The sequence below is a fragment of the Phodopus roborovskii genome, unplaced genomic scaffold (assembly GCF_943737965.1).
Source record: "Phodopus roborovskii unplaced genomic scaffold, PHOROB, whole genome shotgun sequence".
Lineage (NCBI taxonomy): Eukaryota > Metazoa > Chordata > Mammalia > Rodentia > Cricetidae > Phodopus > Phodopus roborovskii.
The window spans coordinates 50,466,697-50,488,332 of record NW_026126418.1 but is presented as its reverse complement, the minus strand read 5'-3'; the positions used below and the strand labels follow the sequence as shown (position 1 = coordinate 50,488,332).

General features: G+C 41.7%; 1 protein-coding gene across 6 annotated transcripts in view; it reads left to right on the top strand.

The window, feature by feature from the left end:
* Fmnl2 (formin like 2) overlaps positions 1-21,636 on the top strand; it is a 270,688-nt gene that overhangs the window by 212,893 nt on the left and 36,159 nt on the right. For all 6 annotated transcript variants that reach the window (XR_007834547.1, XM_051184696.1, XM_051184692.1 and 3 more), the window contains one exon: positions 20,364-20,438. Coding sequence is in view for 5 of the 6 variants with exons in the window: in XM_051184696.1 (XP_051040653.1) it covers positions 20,364-20,438 (75 nt within the window). In the remaining variant the exon portion in view is untranslated. The remainder of the gene's footprint in view (positions 1-20,363; positions 20,439-21,636) is intronic.

The window sequence follows — 21,636 nt, the reverse complement described above, 5'->3', positions numbered from 1 at the left end:
GTTTGGTTAGTAAAGGTCTTACCACCTCCACTTCTGAACTAATGTACAGACATACAGAACCCTCTCAAATGAGTTCTCAAAGGCACTGGCTCTCTTGTATGCAAGACTCTTGGCAGTCATCCCCTTCTATATGCTAGAAGACTTCCTAAGAATGCTCATGTGGTTTAACCACTGGTCATCTGAAAGCACTTATACTATGCATTATTAAGTTGATTTAAGAAAGCCTGTTGTCTTAGGGTTTCTGTTGCTGTGAAGAGATACCATGACCACAGCAACTCTAACAAAGGGAAACATTTAATTGGAGCTAGCTTAAAGTTTCAGAGGTTTAGTCTGTTTTTGTCATGTCAGGAAACATGATGGTGTGCTGACAGACATAGTGCTGGAGAGGTAGCTGAGAGTTCTACATCTTGATCCACAGGTAGCAGAGGGATAGTATGTACCACACTGGGCATAGCATGAGCAAATGAAACCTCAAAGCCTGCCTCCAAAGTGCCATACTTCCTCCAACAAGGCCACACCTGCTCCAGCAAGGCCTAATAGTGCTACTCCCTATGGGCCAAGTATTCAAAAACATGAGTCTATGGTAGGGGGGGCATGCCTATTCAAACCACTATATCTGTCAAGCGTTATTCACAGTGGTCCAAACTGGAAAGGAAGAGAAAACACATTTTTGTGTGTTTCCAGAATCCCTCTGAGCTTAATTTCATTGACTTCATCAGTATTTGAGGGCATGGGGTTATAAATCCAGATTGGAACACCCAAGTAACTCTGGAAGTGTCAAACATTTCAAACATGGAAGGAAGAGTACTTTTCAACTCTCATGTCATGGGAGCCATAGTCCTAGAGTATATATGCATTGCATTCTATCAGCCTTGAATGAGGTTATCTAGCTTACCAAGACCAGAACCTCTGGCTGCTATGTTTCCTTGAGTGTGGCAAGCAAATCATATGCATTGTTCACACTGCTACCTTTTTTTTTTTAATTGTGTCCATTGATGTTTCATGTGAATAATGCAGCACCCCAGCAGTGGTTTTACTAAACTCTCAGATTCTGTGGGTCAGGACTCAGAATGGGTTGTCTAAGGCTCTCTCTACCCTTATTGTATCTAGTGTCTCTCAGGGAAGATACAACTGACCGAGAGTCTTCCTCACTAAGGCATCTTGTTTGGGGTCTGTGATTTCTTGAAAGCTTGGCTGAACTGGGACTGTCAACCAGAGTGGCCCTTGTAGAAGTGCTCAAGGTCATGGCACTTGGCAATCAAGTGTTGGAAGGGCATCGGGGAAGCATGTACCAGTGTCAGAGGCATAGACGTCATGCAGGGTTACTTTTGCATTTTGTGAGTTACCCTTGAGCCCCTCACACTACCCCAGGTCCAAGGTGAGATGGGACAACTGTGGATAGCTTTGGGAAATATACTTTAGCCATAGAGAACTAATAGAAAAAAAACACACATACACATGTATGTATACTTATAATGTATGCATATTTTGTAAAGGGAACTTACTGGATTGGTAATACATCATTGTAAGAACTAAGCAGTCCAGCATAACTGACTGTCTGCTGAAGAGAAAGAGCATCTGAGAGTTTTCAGTCTGTGAAGCCAGCTACCTCAGGATATGCAAACTGGCACTCCAGAGTCTGGTGCTGTTGGTTTGAGTCCACACGAAAAACTGAAGAAGCTGGAGTTCAATGTCTGTGGATGGTAGCATCAGCCATCTTTGTACTTCTCAGAAAGGATGGTGCTCGTGCTAGTTTCCTCTTCAACTCCTTTGCTTCCAGCCTTCAGCCTATTGGATGGTGCCACCCCCATTAAGAGTGGCTCTTTCCCCCTCAGTGACTCACACATTTCTGTCCCCTATAGAAATACATCCAATGGTGGCACTTCACTCTGCCTAGACATCTCTCTGTGCAGGCATATTGACAGTACCAAGCATCACATTGGTCTTCGTAGCTGTAGGGAAATTACCTACAGATTTATAGTTGTTTTTCATCTTCTTTTCTCTTCTTTGTTCAAGGCAATGATTGGTTTCTCCTCATAATAAAATACCTGATATCTGGGCGGTGGTGGCACATGCTTTTAATCCCAGCTCTTGGGAGGCAGGGGCAGGCAAATGTCTGTGAGTTCCAGGACAGCCTGGTCTACAAAAGCTTATTTTGTAGACCATGCTGGCCTCAGACTCACAGAGATCTGAGTGCTGGGATTAATGGTGTGTACCACCACCCAGCTCATTTTTCATTTTAACTTCTGTATTCCTTGGTTCTTGCCTTCCTTCAGCTCTCAAGGCAGCAGCATAGTGCCTGTCTCTACCTCTTCCTGTTATTCTGGTTTATTGGCTTCCTTCCTCTAAGGAACCTTTTGATAACATTTAACCAATCCAGATAATCTGATCTCAAACAACTCAATCAGTGCCCCTTGTACGATGTAAGGTAAGCATAGTAACAGTACCAGGTGTGGGGACATGATTAGCCTGGTGCAAAGAGTAAATTATTTTCCAACATAGCAGGTAAAGGGAATTAAGGATGCCATTTTGCATCAAGGTGGTCTTTTAATGGAGTTTTAGAACTTGCATTTTCCCCAAGTCTCCACTTGTAAAGTACCCCAGGCATTAGAAGAGAAAGTCGGAAGTGTTCCCAAAAGGGCCTATGGCTAATAACACAGTCTTCATGTTCCAAAAGCCTCACAGTAAGAAGCAGTGGAGGAACTGTGCTCTCCAATCATGGGCTGTTTAAGCAGCCTCTATTAGGAAAGATATTATTCTTGGGTTTGAGGCTGAGCGCCCTTGTCAGTGGATCCAGAATGGGATTGCTCCGATGGGGCAAGGTGTGAGTTGGCTTGTGTGGCCTCTTTTAGAATTTACCATTGATGTTTCAGAAACCTTGGGCTTTTTCCTACACCGACAGTCAGCTGCTGTTTGAATTTACTTCTAAAGTCTGCAGGACCTCTGTGAGCCAGGGGGAGAAAAGTAAAGAGAAAAGAGAAAGCAGGATAGATAGGAACAAGGTGCTCAGAGGCACACCTGGTTATCCTGTGACCTGGTATCTGTGATGGAGGTACCTTTGCTCATCCTGACTTTAATGCAGACTCCCTCCCAGCCAGAGTACAGTTCTATACAAAGAAGAGCTTCATTTTCTTAATGGAGCAGCTGCTTAAAAAAGTCTTGCTTCCTTTGTATTTTTTATCCACATAAAATGCCTTCTAGCCTCATGCCCTCTGGCAGCTGTAAAGCAGCTGGCACATGAGTCCTCATCTTATATTCTTGGAAGAAAAATATGTTCTGAGAGAAGCAGCAAGAGCTGCATGCTGCTGGAGACATGCAGGGTCTCACAGGCTTGGGGCAGGTCTTCAAGCTGCAATTTTCCTTCAGAACTAGTTCTTTGATGTTTGTGTTTCTGTGGTTGTAAAGAATGGGAGGACAGTTAAGGGCAGTGTGTACATAATAACATTAAAGTCCATGATATTAATGGCTTTGATAACGTGAATTCTAGGAAACATTAGAATGGAGGTTTTCAGCCCCTCAACAGAATTTGGCAGTTATGTCCAATGTCAACATATGTTTTAGGGCCCCTTTGCCTGCCTGCCTGCCTGCCTGCCTGCCTCCCTCCCTCCCTCCCTCCATCCCTCCATCCCTCCCTCCCTCTCTCTCCTTCATCTTATACAGACTTTTATCATAAAGATGCATTAAAAATACCCTTGTTGGCTAGGCAATGGTAGTGCACACTTTTAGTCTCAGCACTCTGGAGGCAGAGGCAGGTGGATCTCTGTGAGTTCCAGGCCAGCCTGATCTACAAAATAAGTTCCAGGACAGACTCCAAAGCTATAGAGAAACCCTGTCTCAAAAAACAAACAAACAATTCAACAAAAATACCCTTGTTGTGTTTATGAGTGTGGTAGTGCATGCCTATAGTTCTATCACTTGATAAACAGAAGCAAGAAGTTAGGTCATTTGAAGCTTCAGGGTGAGCTTGAAGCTAGTCTAGACTACACAAGACCTTACTTCAAAAGAAATAGAATTTCTGTCTTGAGGCTTTGCATTTCAAATTTGTTCTTGCTGCTTTTAAAGGTAGTTTCTATTATGTAAAAATAGAAAAACTTTAAGTGTCATCAAATTGCAAGCTGCCAGTTGTTTTAAAGGTTTGAGAGTCTAGTGCTAAGTTCTGCATTGACTGGTCAGGTTCAGTGAGCTCTAGCATAGCTCTGAGAGGCTAGACACCTTAACTGGGAGGAAGGGTAAGATAAATCACATTTGTGTATACTTATGTATATGTGCTAGTATATGCATAATTACATGAACAGCAGTTTAACCCCCCCCCCCAAAAAAAAAAACAAGTGACAAGATTGGCCATGGCTGTGCTGCTTCTATTGGTGTATGTTGCTTTCTGCTGTACAACTAGACAGTCCCCTACTTACATTTTATACATCTAGTTTTCTTTCCTAGAAATGCTTGGTTATCCTTTGTTTAACATTTGTGCTTACCACCCTTTCCTTGAGAACTACTAAATAGATTTGGAGATCATGGAACTAACTGTCTAGGGAGTTGTTGAGCCAGTATATATATATTTCTTAGCACAGAAGAAGTTTGTTGTGGAGACAAGAAGAGGCATTGGTAGGTGCCCCACACAGTTTCTTTGCCTTGATGAAGGCAGGACTGCCTGTAATAGAGATTTAGATAAAGAGTACATGTGCACCAAGGAAGAGAGACAGTTTCCAAACTTAGAGAATTTTGCTTAATATCAGTTCCTTATAATTTAACCCCAAATGCTAGGTATTTAATGAGCTTGTCTTCCTGTGAATCAAGCTTCAATTTCATTTGAAATTGAAACATTTATGAAGCACAAGCATATTTTTGTATATGTGAAGTCTGTAGTAAATATCTAAGGGTTTTGTTTGTTTCTTTCATGATCATGTATGGTAATTTTTGGAATGAAGACTAGAACACAGGAAAACAGTGTTGATTCTATTTCATTGTTTCTCCTATTGTGAGCATCATTAAACCTATTTTATGGTAAAGTGGAGAAAATATTAGAAAGTTTGTTATTAAGATTTGATTATATGCCCAGAGGTGGTAGTGCACACCTTTCAGCCAAGCACTCAGAAGGCAGAGGTAGGCAGATCTCTGTGAGTTCAGGGCCAACATACTCTACAGATCGAGTTTGAGGACATCTAGAGCTACACAGAGAGACCCTGATTCAAAAAACAAACAACAACAACTACAACAAAAGATTATATATTGTTTACTTAATGCCACCAGGATAATGCATATTGTTAATTCCTAGTTGTACCCTATGAGAAAAGAATAAAGAGGGAGAGATTCATGTAAGTGGGCCTTATTCTAATAAGCTTCTCCGGGATTGTCACCAATCTTTGGGTACAGTCTTACATGACATGCTACCATAATCTAAGCACTATCTAAATCTAAGTCTGTACATTTGTTTTCTCAATTTTCCTGCTAAAAAGCTAACATGATAGACATGGTTATAGATAAGGTAGATTCTTGGGGTGTTTTTAAATTACTAATAAAATTCAGGGTAGACTGAAATATTTGCATGGCCCCAATGAGAGATGAGGTGCCTTTCGAGCAAGATTATTTAAAAGAAAAGAATTTAGTTGGGCTGTGGTGGTTCACACCTTTAATCTTAGCACTTAGGAGGCAGAGGCAGGTGGATCTCTGTAGGTTCCAGGCCTGCTTGGTCTAAAGAGGCTTTTACACAGAGAAACCCTGTCTCCTGTCCACCTCCCCAATAAAATAAAGTACTTGATTTGGTGAATAAATTCTAGGAACAAAGATATTAGCAATTTAAGTCACAACACACAGCTGGGTCAGGAATATATGTGGGTCCCATTTTGCAGAACACTACCTAACAGGAGAGAGTGTGGTCAGGAATTTAAATACTTCTATTTTCTAAATGCTGGAATTCAGCTGTGTTCTATCTTCAGCCAATTCCACAAATGGTGATTCTATATGAAAATTTCTTTGTGCGTGCCACAAGTATAATAATTCCAAAGAGTTAAGTGCTTCTTTGACAGCAGACATCAAAACTAGCCAAGATAATAGAAGGCACCTGGCCATGGCTAGGTGTGAGCGTTTTAACAATAGTTTAAAGTGGATCATATGACTTTATACCAACATTACTCAGCTTGATGTTACCATAATGAGAGATGAGACACAGTTATCAAGAGAAATTGATTTTTTTTTTTCATTCATGCTTCTAGAAATTTTAATTCTATATCACATGACCCTATAGCTTTGGGTCCCTGGTAAGTCCCATTTACGCTATGAGCTCAGAGAAGACTGGAAAGGGCCAGCTTCCTGCATTTGTTTAGGAGCTACCCACAATGAACTAAGAGCTACCTTTAGGGCCTATTTTTAAGTCTACAGTACCTGCTAATGGCACCTTTGGGAACACAAATCACACACTTCCTACAGCCAGAGTGTACCATTGAGCTTTCCTGGTTCCCTTTTCTGTTCACTGTGGTGTGGGTGACAGTGAAGAGCAATGGGCCTCATTTAAATCTCTGCTTGCTGTCCCCAGCAAGTCCTGCCACGAATGAGGGCCTCTCTGTGGCAGCATTGCTGGCTTGTGTAGCTGTTACATGACTGAGCTTTGCAGTCAATCTTTAAGCTGGACAAGTCGATCCTGCCCCACCCACTCCTAAACTCCAAACTCCGCTGTGCCCTTGGTAGTTCAATATCCATTTATTATTCCCTGGCAGTGGGACTTGAAGTCTCCTTCCCAGCTCTCTCATTTGGTAAATCACTCTGCCAAGGGTATATATAGTCTTGCTTGGTTTTCACTTACAATTGAAAGACACTCAGTAGGAGAAAATGGCCCAGCAGTTCCTGACTGAACTCCAACAGTCACTGGTCTTGAAGCAGAAGTCTTTTTCACATCTCACTCCTGGGCTCTGCGTCACTGAGGGGTCGGAATAGCCAATCAATGTAACACGACCTGCAGGCTCTGTTTTGTTTGGCTGTGGAACCCAAGGGCTCCTTCCTCACCAATAATTCACCAGCTGCACATGTGGTTTCCCAGGTTTGCTGGTACATTACCAAGAGCAGCACTGCATTTCCATTTTGAGGTTGTTTCCAGGAATAAGTGTAAAGTGAGTAAGTAGTGCTTCCTTCATGCGGGTGTCAGGGATACAGTTAGTTAGTTCATTGGTAAAGATGATTCTCAATTCGTTCTTTGCATATTTGGTTTTGACTCTTGACATGTAACATGTCAAGCCTCCCGGTTAACTGCATCTGATTCTCCAGACTGAGAATGTGAGTACTGTATCTCCCACATTGGGGAGAACTATATCTGTATAGTCTGATTCTGTTCCTTGGAACCCAACCTTTGCTTGGTTTTGGGCAAAGAGTATCCAGTCTTGTCATGAGCTTCCATGTGATATGGGTGGGCACATCTCAGACAACTAGGGATTGTGGGGATGTACTTGATCTTGGTAAACATTTGAGCTGTGGAGAAGGGGTTCCTTTGTATAGAAGGAATCTCTGGTAATCTCTGAGTAATGTGGCTTCATCTTCATGGGGACACAACAGACTCAGGAGTTCTTCATATCATATGGTTGATTCTGGCTATGACAAATTTTATCATTAGTTGTCCATGTATTTTCTCTTTCAGGTTTTGGGTTTTAATAATGTATATCATGGGTGGCTGAGGCTGTAGCTCAATTTATAGGGTGTTTGCTTAGCATACACCAAGTCCTGGGTTCTATCTGTAGCACTCCATAGCCTGGGTATGGTGGTGCTCACCTTTAATTATAATATTCAGGAAGTAGAGGCAGGAGGATCAGGAGTTCAGAGTTATTCTTGCCTCTATGAGTTCAAGACTTGTTTGGGATACAGTCTCAAAAACCAAACAAAATAACAACCCCCTACCTAAACAAATAAAGCATGAAAATTTTCAACTCATATCTTGGACTAGGAATGTGGCATAATTGGTAGAATCTTGCCTAGCATGTGCAAAACCCTGAATTCAACTGTCACAGAAGCACAAGCCTATAATCCTAGCACTTGTGATACAGAGGCAGAAGGATCAGAAGTACAAGGCAATTCTTGGCTATTACTTAGTGTTTAAGGCCACAGTAGACCTTGGGGCCATGCTAGACCCTGTCTCCAACAAACAAAACTCAAAGAGGATTGTGTCATATACATAACTACACCCAGCACTTGGGAGAGGCAGGAGCATCTTAAGTTTAGGGTCCAACTAATATACACAGTGAGACTATTTTTTAAAATGCTAAGAACCCCCCCCCAGGACTTTTTAAATGCAGGTCATGCATTGGTATTTACCACACTATAAATTACAATAAAATTTTTGATAGATGTAGCTCATGGAAAATAACAAATAGGGTCTGAAGTGATGGTTCAGTGGGTGAAGAGCATAGGCTACTTTTCCAGAGATCTCAGGTTTGATTCCCAGCATCCACACAGAAGCTCATAACCATCTATAACTCCAGTTTGAAAAGATCCAATGCCCTTTGCTGACATCTTCCAGCACCACACACACATACCCATACACGGTACACAGACATGTATGCAGACAAAGCACTTATATATACAAAAAAGAAAAATACCAAAATAAAAATTATATGATAATGTTAGGCTGTATAGAATCTTTTAAAATTTGTAAAAATGGGCTATTTTAGTTATCTCAGGCTGCCTTACAAATGGGTACCTGATAAAACAAAAATTATTTGCCCATTATTCTGTAGACTGGAAACCTGAGACCAGGGTGCCAGCATATATTATGTTGGGTTTTGAGAGTCTCGCTTCCTGGCCTTCACACCGTCCCTTATGACCTCACTTTGAAGAAGATTGCCCATTTCTTCTTACAGTCCTATGGATTGAAACACTGTGCACCATAAACTTCATTCAGCTGTACTCATAATGTACCTGTTCTTAAGATGGCTTTTAAACTCCTTATCTACAGTCACATTGAGTGTCAGAGCTTCAACATACACATTTGGGCAAGGGACAATTCAGTTCATAACAGTCACACTGTTCGGTATGTTTCTGTGTCTTTTAAAGTTTAGCTTAATAAACCAGGTTTGGTGGTTCACACCTTTGATCCCAGCATTTAGGAGGCAAAGTTAGGTGGTTCTCTGTGAGTTTGAGGCCACTTGGTCTAGAAAGCAAGTTCATAGAGACAACCTGTCTTGAAAAGCAAAGCAAAACTCTAACAGTAACACTAGCACGAAAACTAACACTATGACGAACCCTCCTCCTCACCCCTATGACACAACTCTATAGAGTCCTGAGATAGTATGTGTGAATGTTATGATTCTATGAGTTACGTCTATGGCAAAGTGTAGTCTAATAAAAGGTGCAATTATTTTCTTGGTTTTTCAAGACCTTTCTTTGTGTAGCCCTGGCTGCCCTGAAATTTTCACCCTGTAGACCAGGCTGGCGTGGAACTCACAGAGATCCATCTGTCTCTGATGGGATTAAGGGCATGTGCCAACATTGTACAGCTAAAATATGCAATTCTTAAATTTATTTTTGCATATAGTCACTTGTGTTTTTCGATGAACTAGGGAAAGAAAATCCAGCCCTAACCACATATCAAGATAGAGCATGAAGTAGAAAATACTCCCCTACCCACATACCGATATAGAACATGACATATTTTAATGGCAGCATCCTGTAGTGGAAGTTAGTATTCTTCATTTATACTTTACTAGCAAAGGACCAGTAATGTCTTTTAAATGCCGATGACAAGTGGATCTGATGCCATGTTAATGACCTTGCACAGTGTGTCCAAACACCCTTGTCTGTCTTGTACCTAAATTTATAATTTTGTAACAATATTTAGTGGTTGTTTGAAATTTTTGTATTCATTGAATTATTTAGATCATTTACATAATGATGTTTCATAGTGTAGTATTTTAAAAAGTTCTTATTATTACCACCAAAAGAATCACTAAGATGAGGAAGCTGCCATGTGCTCAGTGGAGAGTGCAAATTATCCAATGTTCTTATTTTTCACCAGGGGCTCAAATTTTATTATTGGCTACAAAATATTCCCTGTTGTTTTTAAAGGCTAGCCTAGCTTATTGTCTGAGTAATTATGCTTGGTTACATTCTTGCGTAGATGGGGTAGGGTATAGGATCTCACTATGTATCCTGGCTGTCCTGGAATTCACTGTGTAGATCAGGCTGGCCTTAAAGTCACTGATTCATCCTCCTCTGTCTCTCTATCGCTGGGATTAAAAGTTTGCACCACATGTCCAGTCCTCAGTTATCACTTTTTCTCTCATTCTCACTTGGAAAAGTAGAATGATACAGGATGTTTTTCTTACAGGACCTATATATACTGAGACTGTTTTAAACAGAACTCATTTTGTCATGTAAAACTCTAATTTCATCTACGTAAAGTGTATAATAAAATTAATACTATTGCTGCTTCATCAAATATATTCTTAAGTAAAACTGGCGTTTTAAAAGACAAGGTAGAGACCATGTGACTAATGTGAGTACACTGATGACCAGTATAATTTTGCATCACTACTATGATTCCTGCCAAGGTGCCACAGTTTATTCGTTCACTATTTCATCTCTGTTGATTTTATCTTTCCGGTGCACATGCCGGCTAGAAAAGACAAGCAGCATATTATTATTATAAAAAACACTCATAAATGCTAGAAAAGGCCCATGGGAGACCTTGAGGCTCACAAACAAACATTTTGAAGAACTGCTACTACCCACTCTCTACTGGGTAGAAGGGACTCCACTGGGCTCAGAGCAAGAGTCCCTGATTTAACTCTGGCGAGTGAGGGGAAGAGTGTAGGAGAAAGAGGAGGTGGGAGCCATTGTTGACTCACCTTCAGGCATTTTCCTCTTGCTGGTCAGAGATATTTAGCCAACCAAACATCAGGTCTTTGTAGTCAAGGGCTCTGAATCCATCCACGGTGAATGTTTGTCGGATTTCATTTGTGGGGAGTTGAGTGTGGGGAGAACATGCATTGACAGCTGCCCCCTAGCAGATCCCAGAGTCTGTGGTCAAAGTGCTGCTCCAGACCATGATGTGCTGTTGCTGTGGTTGAGAGGGCATGCGGCAACCACTAAAGAATCGTCATAGTGTGTTCCCTCCTAATCCTGCCCGACCTTACTGGGGTACACTCGGAGGATACACTTAATGAGAGCATATCTAAATAAAAAGAGGACATTTAGGCCTCATTGAAACCAAAGAGATCCAAGTTGGACACTGGGAATACTAATCAGTTAAATTACATATGATGTGTTATTTATCTGCGGACCCTTATGCATTCTGTGTAGGGGAGTGGTGACATACCTTTCTCATCTAAGTTGTATGTATCAGTCTTTAGAGATGTCACTAGTCCTTCTTCTGCCAAGATATTTTATGTATCACAGTAAAATACATACATAGAAATTAATTCTGGATGTGTTAATTCTGCCTCTGAACATCTGAATGTTTGGAAACATCTGGAAATGACTGAAGTTTTTTCATGGGAATGTTTAGTACTAGTGAAACAGTTTCTCTTAGGCTAGTGTCTCTGTAGCCAAGACAGACCTATGCCTCAATAAGAAGGCTGACAATACTGTAGACTCCATTTTTATTTTGTTGGAATGAAGTTGTTCCATTTTAAAGTGTTCCATGACGAACATTTCTTTTTTATATTCCAAGGAGTCTCCAGCAACTCCAGTGAGGGGTCTGCTTCTATCATGACAGCCATTTGGAGTCTGTGTATGAAATAAAAGGTCCTGGCAGCTGCAGAACACCCTACAACAATGGTTTTGTTGGGCACTAAGGGTCAGTAACCATCAGACTGTAGGTGTGTGCAAGAAAAGGTGAAAGGTGCTTTTCAAGTAAAAATAACTATAAAATAATTATTTTCTTTATGAGAGCTTGAGAAAGAAAATGGGACTTTTGTTTTCTAGCAGGCCCCGAAGGGGAGTCCAGTCAGACCTAACAGAGGTTGCCTCTCACTGGTGCTTTTCCCAAGGAGCCCTGCAGATCACAGGGCCTTTCTGTGGCAGGAGAAAAAGAAAGAATTGAGGCAGACAGCAGGCAACAGGGCAAGAAGGAAACACTTAAGTAAGGGGCCCTTAAATTTATATAACTAACTCAGATGCATTTACAGTCAGGCCTCTAGCAGATTGTAGTGTGTGTGTGTGTGGGGGGGGGATAGCTAAAGGGGAAGCACAGATAGTTGGTGACTTTGGTGGGGTTGAAGGCTAGGAGTTCACATCTGACCTGCAAGAAAATACTGTTCATTACAAAGCTGTGGTGATACCTTCTCTCCATTATGAGCCTCCAGAAAAATATTCCCCAAGCCCCTCCCCACCTTTAGAAATACTTTAAAACACGGTCCTTGGTGTTTAGGTCCCTGGGTTTTATCCATGTTTCAGACATATCTCTAATAGATGCTGAAGAACAGAGTGATGATGTGGGCAGGAATCATGCTTTTGCTCCTTCTCACTAGAGAGGATGTCTAGACCTCCTTTGGGAGAGGCTGCCTTATCTGGGCAAGGCAGGATTATCTGCTTCCCAACTGGGAGTGAAACAGCTGCACTGAGCTAACATTGGTCCTTAATGCTTGAATACACTAAGTCAGAAGATGTTTTTTGCTGCTGCCCCAAGATCCTAGCAGGCTACCCAGGATTACCCAGTAGGCCCACAGGAGAGGAAGCTGCAAAGCCTCTCTCATGAGTGCTTGATTTCCTCCACTCCCTTGGGTGTGGAGTCCTCTATAGCCCTGTAATACTTATGGCTTCTTTACCATTAATTGCTCTGTAATTCTTATTTTGTTTATTTGTGCATTTTATCCCCCTATTGTGTAGGTTGGAGGACAGCTTGCAGGAGTTGGTTCTCTCCATGATGTAGATTTTGGGAATTTGAGCTCAGGTAGTCAGCTTTGGCAGCAGGTGCCTTTCCTCACTGAATCATCTTGCTGCCCCTACCCCCATATATCTTCCTGAAAGCAAACAGCACGATCTACAGCTTCAAAAACGTGGAAGCCCACAGTGTTCCCTGAATTGCCTGAACTAATGGCTTGGTTGTGGCTGTACATGTGGGTGGCCAGTGGCTGCATTATCAGAGTGAAGTCTATGGTCTGAAATTGAAGGATAAGCATGTTCATATCACTCCGTTAATCAAGGGCGATGAATTTTTTTTTTTTTTACATGGGCTTGACTTAGTGTCTTGGTTACTGTTCTATTGCTGTGAAGAGACACCATGGCCAAGGCAGCTTATAAAAGAAAGCATTTAATTGGGGGGCTTGTTTACATTTCCAGAGATTTAGTCTATGATCGTCATGGCAGGGAGCATAGCTGCAGGTAGACAGCACCAGGCGGTGCTGGAGCATTAGCTGAGAGCTTTATATCTTCTTGCAAAATGGAGAGGGAGGGAGAGGGAAGTGTGGAGGGGACTTTTGAACTCCTAGCGGCATATCTCCTTCAATAAGACCACACCACACCTCTTAATTCTTCCTAAACAGTCCATCAACTGGGAACCAAACATTCATATTGGTGAACATATAGGGGCCATTCTCATTGAACCCACCACATAGTGATTTGTAATGAAGGTGCCCTTTGGTTCATAGCAGAGCTCTTGCTTCTCAGGTGTGTAGGCTATAGTCTGCTTATTTACTTGATTCCTGGTAGTCCCACTCCTAGCATGGAGACTCTAATATTCCTGGTGGGGTAGCACAGTGTACAGAAGGCTCCCATTCTGTTGGGCTGGGTCTTTCTGCAGGTCCTAGAGTCTCTCCATACAATACCAACTCCCCAGAGTCTTCCTGTGCATGTGGGAAACTGAGGGCAGAGCCAGTACAGAAACAAGCAATACTAGTGAATATAAAAGTCAGGAATGGCGCTAGGCATGTGGCACCCACCTTTAATCCCAGCACCTAATAGACAGAGGCAGGCAGATCTCTGTGAGTTCTAGGCCAGCCTATTCTACATAGTGAGTTTCAGTTTATTCAGGGCTATGTAGAGAGACCTTAAAAAAAGGTCAGGAATAGCAACTTTTAGCTGCAACAATGTAGTTTAAATCAAACAAACAAAAATTATACTTACACTTATTACTTGAGGCTAGAGAGATGGCTCAGTGATTAAGAGCATTGGCTGCTCTTCCAGAGGACCTGAGTTCAATTCTCAGCAACCACATGGTGGCTCACAACTGTGTATAGTGGAATCTGGTGCCCTCTCCTGGCATAAAGGCACATATGCAGATAGAGCACTCATACAAAGAATAAATAAAACTTAAAAAATTACATTTGTTTATTTTGTGTGTGCCTGTGTGTCTGCACACATGATTATAGATTTGCATGCCATAACATGTATCTGGAGGTCAGAGGGCCATCCTCTTTCTACCTTGTGCAGTCTGGGAACTGAACTCAGATTGTTAGGTTTGGTAGCAAGTGCCTTTACCTGCCGAGCCATCTTGCCAGCCCCTGGTATAACTTTTTAAATTTGTTTTTGTATCTTATATTATGCACATCTTGTTGGCAGATGGAAAATATATGCTGAAATATATGCTGTGATATATAGCATGCAGTCATATCTGTGTGCAAATATGCTTCTGGTTTACGCATATGCTTTTCACATTTCCCATTACTGCATATGTATAACTGTGTGTGAGCACATGTGTTACAGCACACATGTTGAAGTCCAAGGACAACTTCCTGATGACGGTTCTCTCTTTTCACCTTTATGTGGGTTCTGGTGTTTGATCTCAAGCTGTCAGGTTTGTGTGGCAAGTGCTTTATGCTCATTCATCTCACTGGCCATTAGCCATATGTGACTCACAGCATTCTGAAGATGGTCAATATACAAATTCTTAGAATAGTGGAAAATCAGTGTCGTCATCTTTTTTTTCACCAATTTCTAAAACTAGGCAAGTTCAAAGAGAGAAGAGGTATGTTCTTTCAACCACATTGCTCCTGCTTTGACCAAGAATTTAGGGTGGTCCAGATGTGAGCAGCATGTACTAAGTAATACAACATCACTTTGATGTGGGATACAGCATTTACCACCCCCCCCCCACACCTTCCCATTTCCTGTGGGATTGTGAACTACACTTGTCTAATGTCACATAGACACAAATGAGCATCTGGTTTGCATGCTCCTCTCCCTCAGCAGAAATGAAGGGGGCTCTAGAGCCCCAGCCATTCCTAGGAAAACATGTCAGAGAGCATCACCTGAATTCATTACTGAGGAGTGGTCGTGGAGTGATCCGAATCTGAGCATGCAGGAGTTTGAGAGAGCCAGGAGCAGACATTCACACCCTTTCATGGCTTCCTATCCATGTCAGTAGCATGCGATTGTGCATATTCACCAAGGAGTTATAAATAGGAAGGTATCTAATTCATTGTTTTTAACATGTTTATCTGTTTTTGACCTGGATTTCTTTGCTGACAGAATGAAGTAGTCTAAAGAAAAAACACTGAATGCTCTTTTTAGTGCCTATTTCTGTTGTATATACCAGGACACCACAATGCTTTGGGGACATCATTACCAGAAAATCAGTTATTCTTGTTAGGAATTTATTATTATTTCTGTGGTGGTTTGAGTAAGAGAGGCCCCAAAGTCACATGTCTTTAATCCTAGCAAGTACTGCAGGCGCATCTCTGAATGGAACACTTTGAAAGGATTCCAAGGTTTAGTAGGAGTGGCCTTGTTGGAGAAAGTGTGTCAGGGGGTGGGGGAGTAGGGATTTGATGTTTTAAAAGCCTATGCCAAGCCTAGAGTCTCTCTTCTCTGTCTGAATCAGGATATAGCTCTCACCTACTGCTCCAGTGCCTGCCTGCCTGCTGCCAAGCCCCTCACCATGATAATAGTGGACCAAATGAAACTGTAAGGAAGCCCCAACTGAATACTTTTATAGAAGTTGAGTTAGTTGATCATGGTGTCTCTTCACAGCAATAGAAAAGTGACTATGAGAATCTCTTCTCATTAACTACTCATGTGTAATTTGTCTTGTTGCTGTCCATTTGCCCTTTTTTCTCCCTTGTAAAATCCATTCTGTCTAATACCCCAGATGGAATCCATGAGTATCTAAGAGTTACCATGGTGCAAGGATGCCTTGCACCTGTGCAGGGACTGGGCAGGGTCTGTGGATTAATTCCTGCTCAGCTATATGCTAGTTCCCCATGATATCCAGAGACAGTAACTAAGGCTTCTTGGTATTGCTCAAATGCAAGTTGGATGAACTGAGTTGATGTTTAACCTTTAACAGTGAAAAGAGCTGGGAATTTAATTAGTATATGAGTACATGGGCCAGAAGCCTTGAATGCTTTCAGAGGCCCAGATCCCTAGTCTGCTCCATGGAGGTTCTCAGTCAGGCCTTGATTCAGAGCCCTGGAACCTGCTCTGTTTAAAAGGGCTAGTAGTCTTAGTTAGGGTTGTTATTATTCTGATAAAATGCCATGGCCAAAAGCAACTTGGAAAGAAAAGGGTTTATTTCAGTTTAGTGCTCTTGGGTCACACTCCATTGTGAAGGAAGGGAGGGCAAGATTGTTAGGGAGGGACCAGGAGCTAGAAACTGAAGCAGAGGTCATGAGGGAACACTACTTTTACTGGGTTGTTCAGCCTGCTTTCTTGTACAACTCAAGACCACTTACCCGTGGGTATCGCCAGCCACTAATGGACGCCACATCAATTATTAAGTAAGTGCCCAACAGGCAAACTGATGGAGATTGTTCCTCATTTGAGGTTCCCTCTTCCCCAGTGACTAGCTAGTCTCAAGTTGACAGAAAGCTAGCCAGCACACCAGTGTATATGTGTCATCCTGCAATAGTTAATTATTGTGTTTTTAACCACTGTCATAGTTCTGGGGAGATTTCAGTACTGTCTTTCAAAATATATTTTCAGACTTTAAAAAATTGTGTATGTGTGTGTGTGTGTGTAAGAGAGAACAGAAAGACACAGAGACACACACAGAAAAAGAGACAGGAGATGCATGCACGTGGATGCCTGTTGAGGTCATAAAAGGGGATGGGATTCCTTGGAGCTTGAGTTACAGGTGTTTGTGAACTACCCAGTATAGGTACTGGCGATAGAACTTGGGTCCTATATAAGAGCAGCAAGCTCTCCTAAGCTCTGAGACCTCTCTCTATCCCTGTAAGGTGTTATCTTAAGTGGAATGTGTCTATCTGGGCACTCTAAAATCTATGTGCCTTGGTTTGCTACCCTGTTGACCTTTCCTAGGACTATTTGATCTTATCTGAATGTCAAACTCATTAATAAATGGAAGGAACCAGATTGTCAAATCTCCCTTTCAACTTTACCCCCTAGAATTGTATTCTCATTGTCACAGTGGCTGTTGCTTCTTCTAATTTACTGCCTATATGCTCATATCAGAACATTAATCACTGTCTACTTCTTAGGAAACAGGGAGCTATTCCCAATCTATGATGACCCCATGTTACCATCCTCCCAACACAAGAGCTAAGCAAAGCATTCTCCTGAGAATAAAATTCTGATGTTAGGGAATCTGATATGAATATGCAGGTTGTAATTATTACTCTTTCCATGGCCAGGCTGGGGTGTTTTCCTCAACTGTGCAAGTGAGTGACCCTTGTTCCTTTGGGAAGATATGCTGATGATACAGTTGGGGGAGCAGCAGCTACACTGCCTGTATTTCACAGCTTTTGTTGCCAGGACCTTGACCCCTCACTCTCTGGAGGGTCATAGATGTAGGGCAGATGGTGATATGCTTAGATATCCTTTCTGAGGCATCAAAAGGGACCACTGTGCCTTTAATGATATTTTTCTTTTTCATTATCTTGTCTCTTTTTGTGCCATGTCAGTATGTTCATGTGTGTGCAGTCCTCATAGACCAAAAGAGAGCATTGGGTCCTTTGGAGCCAGAGTCCCCCATGGTTGTTGGCTTGCCTGTGGTTGCTGGGAATGGATGCAGCGAGGGTTCTTAACCACTGAGCCAGCACATGTTCCAGCCTCCATGTGCTTTTAAAATGATACTTGCCACTCTCACCTCCAACCCAGATTATTCTCAACTGGAGACCTCTCTCCTTCCTCCAGTGAGATCACGGTGTTCCTCTGTCTTCAGCAACTTTTTTCTAAAAGCAGTGTTCTTACACCCTGTCTGTTGTGCACCACGGGGAAGGAGAGAGATGACATTTATGGGTTCCAAAGATTTTAATAAATCACCACATAAGAGGGTCACTGATTGACTAGGGCTACAGGACAAGGACTCGGGAGCCTTGTTTCTCCTGTCAGCTCTAACTAAGCAGGGACAGAAGTGGGTCTATAAGCACAAAAACCACCAACATTTGATGCCACGTTACAGTTTTTCACCTATCATGAAGTAAAGATTAAGGACTTTCCTTATGTGTTTCATCACTGTCACCTGACATACAATGTAAGCCTTTTAGTCCAGTCAATCAGATTTATTTGCTCATTCTGTTGTTAGGAACAGCCATACTGTTTCTAGAGAACTAACGATACGTAATGACTATGTCCATAGTTTAAAGAGGAGGTTGGGAAGCCATTGGAAAGTTCTCAGCTTCTCTAGTGCTTGAGAACCTGAACTTCATTTCACCCTGCAGGTAAAATGGAGTCTGAAGTCAGTATGGCAGTACTTAGGCCAAGGTGCTTTTGCCTGCTCTCCTCAGTATCTTAATTAGGGATTCTATTGCTATGAAGAGACACCATGACCTCGGCAACTCTTATAAAGAAAAGGTTTTATTGAGGTGGTGGCTTGCAGTTCAGAGGTTCAGTCCATTCTCATCATGGTGGGACATGGCAGGCAGACATAGTGCTGGAGAGATGGCTGTCTACCATGGTACATGATAGCTGAGGGCTCTGCTGGCAACAGAAAGTAGTCTCAGACACTGGGTGGTGTCATGAGTATATATGGGACCTCAAAGCCCATCTTCACAGTGGCACACTTCCTCCAACAAGGTCCTGTATACTCCAACAAGGCCACACCTCCTAATACTGCCACTCCCTTTGGGGCCATTTTCTTTTAAACCACCAGAGACAATTACAAGTAAATGGTGAGTAGTGATCAGAATCCTGCCAACTCTGGTCTGAAGCTTTGCAAACATTAGTCAAGTTAAGATTTGAAGGGCCTAGAAGGCACTCTTCATGTGCACTTCCCAGCATCACTGCAGGCCCCGGAGCCTTTACTAAAGACCCGCTTCAAACTCTTGCCTGATGGTTCTTTCCATGTAAAATGTGATGGCAAATAGAAATGTCATCATCCTTTGTGAAGGGTATTTTGATACAATTGGTTTTATTATCTTCTCTTCAGTACAAATCAACAAATGTAATATGCTAAGTATCATTCTAGATGCTGAAGATGTAAGAGAAGTAAAACATGGCATTCCTACCTTTGTGGGACTTCCTCATTCCCAATTGTAAATATATATCCATATAGGATTTAACATGACTGAATTAAAATGGCAGCATTATTACATTTTGAAATGCCATTTTAGGAGGATTCTTGAAGATTGGTCTAGATGTCTCTGGTATCACAAATGAAATCTGAGTATGTGGTCACTAACATGGGTAGCCTGATTTAGCATGTATATAGATCAAGTAAATATTCTCTGAAGGCAGAATGAACTAACTAGTGGGTGTAGAGTTTGGTTCTAACAAAACTACCCAAGGACAAGGTCACAATTAAGATTCATCCTTGAATTTGTGAGTGTGTCTTCACAGAAGTATCATTTTGATATAAATGTTTGTATGTTTTTATTTATTTATTTTACTACATGTCTATAACTTAATGTAGATGCCCCACACCCTGGGACCCTGGAGTTTTGGAGTACTTTGTCTATTTCTTCCACATATTCAGTGGAAATAATAATTTGAGTTAAAATGTGTGTGATTCAGGCTGCTGGGTGCAACTTCACAAATCACCAAAAATTCCTATATATACCTTCAGTGGATGAATAGGAACCATTCCTAGAGTGTTGTAATCACTGTGTTGTAATTATGTGATATTGTCATGTGTTCAAATTATTTGAGACAGACATAAGAGTATGGTCAATCTTCCTTGCAAGGAGTTTCAATACCAGCTTATTTAGCTCCTTTAGTATCTCTGTCTGAAGCATACTGTGATACAGGAAATCTATAGCCAGTTGGCTGTGAACTGTAATGTAGATATATACTAAAAACCTTGCGGAAGAGCAAAGGCACTGAAGGAAGGACACATTTGATACCATCAAAACCATATGGGAAAGAACCCTGCATCTGGGCTGCTTCATGCCTCCATTTGGTGGCTAAACAGCTATGAAGACAAGTAAGGAATGTATAAGGGAGATAGAAAAAAATATTCTGAAAGTAATTGTTAGTACTGAATATCTGTAGGTAATTTTGGAATGCTTATGTTTGTTATGTCATATGCATGAAAACAATGTGTGTTTCAGGTCTGCGGAGAAAAGCAGCGCTTTGAGAAGTTAATGGAACATTTCAGAAATGAAGATAATAACATAGATTTTATGGTGAGTTGTCTTGGTGCTACATTTAACAATGCAAGCTCAATTTCAGCACTGCCCTGTCCCTGCAAAACACATGCCACACTCAAATTGACATACTACAAAGAACAGGAGAATAAAGGATGTTTTCCCTTTTTTTTTATATATATATTCCCTTTTTGGTGTTCTTTCAAGTTTTACTCGTTTGATTATAGGGCAAAATACTAATAATCTATACCAAATAAAAGGGAAAGTCATGCACTTGGACAAAAGAAGTGAGGCCTTGCTGTGAATGCCCACAGCCATCAAGCTGAGTTTGCCAGCAGTGCTACATGGAACCCTGATGTTTTGCTCTTGACCTAGACCAAAAGCTCAGAGACTAAAGTGCTTGGCCCTGCTAACTGGACCACTGGATTGTCCTAGGTGGACACAGTGCTAATGGCTGTTCGATGTGGCTTCCTTCCTGCTCTGGCTGGAGCACTGGCAGGAGCATGTGGCTGTGCAGGAACCCTGTAGTCCTTAGGAAGGCCCCACATGGCATTCCAGCACTTCTGAGGTACCTCAGTCTTCATTCAGGGCTCAGCACAGAACTCACGAAGTGAGAAGTGCACTCCTTTCTGTACACTTTGACCTAGTCACTCTTTCCAGGAGATCCTCTCTGGATCTCTTGGCTTTTAGAACAGGTATCCTAACAGCTCTTACAGGCAAAAGCCTGTGCTTTGGGTGCTAAAACTTTTTGTTTTGTTTTTTTCTTTTGGATCACTGCAGTGACAGTAAGGCATAAAACACATTAGATATTGTGTAATAACTCATTCCTTGCCTCAGCCTATCTTAGAATCAGAAGGCAAAATCCTTTATAGAGCTTTCCTGTCCCATTATATGTGATATTTGCTTTTAAAATTATTTTAAAAAGTGTGAAATGATAAAACAAGTGTCACTTTTACGATGATGTTTTGATTCTTGTTATTAGGGTTTGGGGACATTGGAGTGATGGTGAAGTGGTGAATAGGTGTGTGGTGAGCCCAGGGTGTTGGCTTATTGCTAGTTTCTCTGCCATGTCTACTCAGGAGGACCTTTCTTGTGCTGGTAGAGCCAAGGCTAAGACTAGCCGGCATCCGCAAAGCGTGCATACTTACTCACACAATCATTTCTTCTGTGAAAAATCTTTGGGTATGAAAATAGATGTCTCATTTTCTTTTTCTTTTTTTTAAATTAAAAGTTTATT